Source organism: Pseudophryne corroboree, chromosome 11, assembly GCF_028390025.1.
Source record: "Pseudophryne corroboree isolate aPseCor3 chromosome 11, aPseCor3.hap2, whole genome shotgun sequence".
In the NCBI taxonomy this organism is placed as follows: Eukaryota; Metazoa; Chordata; class Amphibia; order Anura; family Myobatrachidae; genus Pseudophryne; species Pseudophryne corroboree.
The window spans coordinates 234,470,261-234,476,870 of NC_086454.1; the positions used below are offsets into that span (position 1 = coordinate 234,470,261).

General features: G+C 41.8%; 1 protein-coding gene across 1 annotated transcript in view; it reads left to right on the plus strand.

Moving 5' to 3' along the window:
• TPPP3 (tubulin polymerization promoting protein family member 3) overlaps positions 1-6,349 on the plus strand; it is a 35,445-nt gene extending 29,096 nt beyond the window's left edge. Inside the window, exon 4 of the mRNA XM_063945304.1 lies at positions 2,563-6,349. Coding sequence (XP_063801374.1) covers positions 2,563-2,751 — 189 coding nt within the window. The 3' untranslated portion in view covers positions 2,752-6,349. The remainder of the gene's footprint in view (positions 1-2,562) is intronic.
• Positions 6,350-6,610: the final 261 nt, after the last annotated feature.

Consider the following 6,610-nt stretch of genomic DNA (forward strand, 5'->3'; position numbering starts at 1 on the left):
CCGTGGAGGTTTCGGTTGCTGTACGTGTTCCCTCCGGTGTCACTCCTGACCAGGGTAATTCGGAAGTTCAAGCAAGAAAAAGGAATTCTGCTTCGCATAGCTCCAGCGTGGCCCAGACGGCACTGGTTCTCAGACCTGCAAGGCCTATCGTCAGAGCGTCCAATTCTACTTCCACAACGCCCAGACCTCCTCGTTTAGGGCCCCTGTGTCTACCAGGACCTAGCCCGTCTTTGACGGCGTGGCTCTTGAAGCTTCCGTCTTAAGGGCTAAAGGGTTTTCTGAGGCGGTCATTCAAACTATGTTGCGGGCCCGGAAACCGGATTCTGCTCGGATTTACTATAGGGTCTGGCATTCTTACTTTGTTTGGTGTGCATGTAACGATTATGACGCTTCCAAGTTTAGTATAGCCAAGTTGTTGGCTTTTCATCAGCAGGGCCTGGACTTAGGCCTGCATCTGGCCTCCTTCAAGGTTCAAATATCTGCCTTGTCGGTGTGGTTTCAGAGAAAAATTGCGACCTTACCTGACGTGCATACCTTTACTCAGGGCGTGTTGCGTATCCAACCTCCCTATGTCCCGCCTGTGGCTCCTTGGGACTTGTCGGTGGTTATGGAGGAGTTACAAGAGTCTCCGTTTGAACCTCTTGGTTCAGCTGACCTTAAGTGGCTTTCTCTTAAGGTGGTGTTTCTGCTGGCTATTGATTCAGTTAGAAGAGTGTCGGATTTGGGTGCCTTGTCCTGTAGTTCCCCATATCTGATATTTCACCGTGACCGGGCGGTTCTTAGGACTCGTCCCGGCTATCTACCTAAGGTGGTTTCTTCGTTCCCCCTTAATCAGGAGATTGTAGTTCCGGCTCTTGTTTCTCCTGATCTGTCTCCCAAAGAGCGGTCTTTGGATTTGGTACAGGCTCTCCGTCTCTATGTGAAGAGAACTGCTCCTATTAGGAAATCGGATTCTCTTTTTGTTGTGTTTGGGTTTCAGAAACGGGGCTGGCCTGCTCACAAGCAAACTCTGGCCAGATGGATTAGAATGGTGATTGCACATGCTTATGTGAAGGCTGGTCTCTCTGCTCCTGATCACATTAAGGCCCATTCTACTCGGTCTGTTGGACCTTCTTGAGCGGCCCAACGTGGTGCGACCCTTGAACAATTGTGCAAGGCGGCTACGTGGTCTTCTGTGAACACGTTCATAAGGTTCTATGCCTTCGATACTGCCGCTTCCCAGGATGCTTCCTTTGGACGCCGGGTTCTTGTGCCCGCTACAGTGCATCCCCTCCCATAAGGAACTGCTTTAGGACATCCCCATTGTCCATTCCTTGTGGAGCCCAGTGTATCCCGCAGCAGAAAACGAGTTTTATGGTAAGAACTTACCTTTGTTAAAACTCTTTCTGCGAGGTACACTAAGCTCCACAAGGCGCCCACCCTGACGCACTTAGCTTCTTTGGGTTGGTATGGCATTAGCCGCTGACACGTCTCCTGTCGTGAGAATGCGGTGTTGTGGCTACTAACCGATGTCGTCTCTTTTCCTGCTACTGCATTGGACTGGTTAACTAAAAACTGGGATCCTGAGCAGGGAGGCGGGGTGATATAGGAGGTGGCGCTATGCATTCTGGGAACAGTCAAAGCTTTGAGCCTGTTGGTGCCTCGGATCAAGAACCTACTCTACACCCCATTGTCCATTCCTTGTGGAGCCCAGTGTACCTCGCAGAAAGAGTTTTAACAAAGGTAAGTTCTTACCATAAAACTCGTTTTTTGCAATTTATAAACCATTAATGTAAAATTGCAGTTACAAACCCCACATCTGCTGGTGCTTTAGCACATTTTTAATTTCATAATGGAGGGAATCATGCTCCTGCTTGTCCTGCTTCTCCTGACTGAGGCCGTCAATTACTGTTTTTGGGTGCAGCAATAGGGTGAGAAATAATTTTTATTGGCACCCATGGTCCCATAAACACTGCACATTATTTATTCAATGTGGTAGTACCAGAGCACTTTAGGATTGTCAAAATAAATCCTGCTGGCGTCACCGTGTGACATCATTAGGGATTTCCTCCAGGTCTGCAAGCCTGAGTAAACTACGCAAAGCAAATAATTACTAGTAGATGCAAGTGATGGGCCCAGTTGTAAAATGAGAAGAACGAGAAATTTGAAAAGGAATTCTCTCCAATACCCGCACAGCGCAAACTCATGGTCTCAAAGGTTTACATTTAACATCATGATTGTGTAGCTACAGTAAGATCAGGACCTCATCATTAAAAGCGTAGCTGTAATCATTACTGATCCAAGTTGACCAAGTTCTGAAGCGTGTTTGTACAAACTAATTTCATTGGTCATTTCTGGTTTTAAAGAAGTAAACTGCGTAAAAAAGTAAACTGTTTAATGTGAATTATCAGATTATTTTACAACTTGTTGCTACATTCTTTAAAATAGATGGGCTGCACAGGTTCAAAACAGGCAATGGGAGTCAGCAGAAGTTTCTAAATAACCCACAAGGTCATCTCTAAGAAGCTTTGAGACTATGATTTTAGTCCTGTTTATTCACTTGTCTTACTCTTCCGTCCACAGAAGGCTGCTGCAGTCGGAGCAGTGGAACGTCTAACAGACACAACAAAATACACAGGGTCTCACAAGGAACGCTTCGATGAAAGCGGGAAGGGAAAAGGGAAAAGTGGTCGAGAGACCATTGTGGAAAATACCGGCTACGTAGGCGCATACAAACATGCTGGCACTTATGACGCCAAGGTGAAAAAATAGAGCTCAGGAGCGGAGATGCTATCCTTCAGCTTCTGCACAGACATAACTTACCCTCTATGTTCCCAGTGAAGAACGGTAGTACATTCTGGTAGTGGCAAATATAAAGTTAATCTTCCTTCCTACCATCAATGAAAACAGTGAAACGTGGATGAACCATGCAGTATAATTGTCTTTACTTTCTTCTGTTGCCAAAACTTACAGTATCTGCAACAAGTGTGACGTTGACATTGTGCAAGTCTCTACAACAGTTATTTGTTATGTAGTATACATGCAATGTCACCTGTGATGATTCCTGTGCACTTACCTCCTAATCTAATCTTACACTACTTTGACATTAACATACAGTACATGAACACTATCTGCATAAAAATAATAATTTATATGTAAATTGTGATATTATTTCGACATCACTAATCCCTTTAAAATAACTTTAGTTGCTGGTAAGTGGAACAGTGCCATTGCTAAGTAGGAGCGTTACTAGCAATTTGTCACTAGCTGGAACTGTTTGAAATCTTTACCCGGGTCTTCACAGAATTAGTCAAAAAGATTGTTTTGTTCTACCTATGGTATGTGCCACATTTACACTGACCTAGAATGCATAAAATTGTTCTATTACACAGTGACACATATAATGAAATAGATGCCGACTTACCTGTTGGGATCGATATTGTCCAAGATGTACTTTATTTTAACATTTCCTACTATCCCGACAGAAGAATAAAAAAAGATTGTGAAATTTCTTCAGTAACTGAAAAGCCTAGATGCAGAACTCCTTGATTATGCTGGACAACTTCCTAGTCTGATTTATGGTAAAGGGTATCTGTCACCTAAACACAGTGTAGGCAGCCATTTAATTGGTTTCATTGCCACAGTGATGTCACTGGCTTCAAATTGTTGCATGGCCTATCAGTATTGGTTTAGTCCACAAAATGGCCGCCTCCACTGTGAACAGACGACAGTTACACTTTAACATTATGTGTTTGTTGCAAGAATCTAAAACTTAAATTACTTAAATGGCAGTTACAACATTGGGATACTGGATTATAAATAAACCGGGAAGATATATAGCTGATGTTAAGGGGTGAAGTAAGGAAACTTTTTGAGGGGAGTTTCTTGAATTCTATGTATTGCAAACTGTTACAAGCAACTTGATGTTCACAATGTGATCCACACACTTGGCCATATACCTAATACTGGGGCCACCATTATTGTGTGTGAGGCATTTTAGTGAGATTATGCAACCGCTGCAAAATGTACAGTACCCTTAAAATCATCTTCCTCTGTCCTTCATCTGTAGAATTTGTGGTTATACCAGTGTGGCCTAAATATGTCTAATCTAAATGTGCTGTAACACAGCTTTTATGCATTTTTGTCAATACAAGAATGAGTGTAACAGAGGTATTGAAGAAAAAATACAGTAATATTACAAAAAAAAAAAGCAATCCTAACATTAGCCAATGTAAATACACTACAGTATATGTTAAATTATTCCTGAAAACACCAAGATATATGTACCAAAAATTGATCATGTTAATTATTATTATCTCTAACAGCATAAAAGAAACAAACGGTTTTCTGGCAGTATAAAAATTAGCAATTACTGTTTCCATTCATTACATATTGCTGATTCCATTCCTGCCAAGTGGTCTGTCTTGTAATATAAAGGTGCATGCTGAACAATATATGTGTTAAAGGGATAAAGTTAAGATTCCTAGGGGGTCAGTCCAATTAGCTGCGATGATCTCCCGGTTGCGAGTCATCGCTGCAGCGGCCGCACTTTACGGCGGGCTGAATTTGCACAAAAGTGCTCACCATCCATAGAGGTCCAAGCCATTTAGTGTGAATTGGGGTTGATTTCAGCCCACAAAGGGTGCAAGATCAGGTGCAATTGCCGGCGTTGAAACGCTGCGCCAACGGCACTTCGCACCCTTGGATCGACCCCCTAAACTCCCAATCTCACCCACATTCTAGCTATTTCTTGCTGACCTCTTTCTTGTATTGTATGTAGCATGTGTGTAGGATGCAGTACTATACAATTTGAATGCCTGTTTTGCTCTTTTTCAGTTGTACCTGTTGTCTATGCACAATGAAATAAAATATCTAGGAACTACATGTGGATACTAGTTCAGCCCACAAATTGCCTTTTTTGTGTAGGCGACAGGTACACTTTAACAAATGATGATTATATCATGGTAATATTGAGATCCTGGTATCCAATCCATCTAGGATCTATAAACATTTAGGTACCTATGATAAAACATGAAAGCCACTATGAATGGACCCTGTAGAATTTAGGTATTTAAGTAATGAAAATACATACCCCTAACCATGTTCAGGATGTATCACATAAAGGGGGGGTGGGGTTATGTCTTACCCAAATATTTATTTTTATGGAGTTTTCCTACATTTTCTTAACTTCTACTTTTTGTTAAAGAAGTTGTCAAAGAAAAAATCTCTAGCAGTGTAAAATGCAGAACATTTTTTTGGTCATTTTAATGTTTTGTACTAAATATTACTAGTGGTTATTACACCCGCTGATATGGCATTTTTTTTGTATTAAAACCAAATTAAGTCACAAATCTTATTACCAGACAGGATCCCCCGAAATCTTTACAGGAACTCCATTATTACTTTAGCAAGTCCCCGTTACCACTTTTCCACTCTTACACAAAAACCAGGTGCCCGTCCCTTTCCCCTTCGGGACAGGTTGCGTCTAGAACCCCTTCGCTTTGAGGACCCTGGTGTGATATCATATGAGGGCGGAAGTACTTAAACACCCTTAAAACTATTTTATTTTGTCTTCAATCTATTTTTTTTTCCTGTTATTTGGTGTGCATTGTATCCTCGTGGACTCACTTCGGGCATGGTGGCTCACTTTGTTTGCCATAGGTTACTATTCCCAATAGATTATGACATTGCCTGGTGCGTGATTGGAAAGGTCCTTTTGGTGAAGGGGATCTAGGTGCTACTCACTTGGATTACCCCCATTAGAGAAATGACACATCTGCTTCCTGGGTCATCACCACAGCAGGGGCTTATTTAATAATAATTGAGTTTTGATATAATATCTTATCTCCACTATTCACGGCACAAAAAAAATAGGTACCGCCCAGATGTATCATTGATCACATCCAGGGACAGGACCCTGTAAAGTGATGGCATTTTAGTTGCCAGGGGCTGCCGCGCTTCTGTGCATGTGTAGTCTGCTGACCACATATACGCAAGTGGTGAGTGCCAGGGAGTGAGTCTACTGACCCCTCTCCCAGTACTTTTTGTAGAGTGTGGCCTACAGGCTACAATGGCTAACACCATCTTCAGATGGTGTGAGCTACCGGGGCCAAGCTCCAGAATGCTATGCAAGTGTAAAGTGTTATTAAAGTTGTTACAGGCAACCTGTGTAATGTTGCTATGAGTTTACTTATTCCACACAAATGCACGCCAATGAATCTAAACCTCTCTTTCCTCTGCAGCGAGCGCTGGCTCAAAATTTTGGTTGTATATTATTACACTCTTCTTAAATTGAATAGTTAATGTATTAAAATATATTTCTGTATATGTATATAAAATTCCTTTCTCTGCAATAAATATATCTATTTTACATCAGTGTGTATTTGTGTTTAGAAAAATATATTTAGCAAAAGTATTCATCATGTAATGGTAACACACACAATCACCATTTAATATATTCCAAATTTACTGGTGTGAAGTGGTGCATGTTGGGTTATTAGTATTCCACCATACTCCGAATCCAATGACCCAGGAAATGTCAGTGGTCATGGCTTTGGCAGCATAGGGGTTAAACTGTGAGAATATACATGCGTTGCCATGAAGCCCGTGTTTTGGTAACAAAAACATGAAG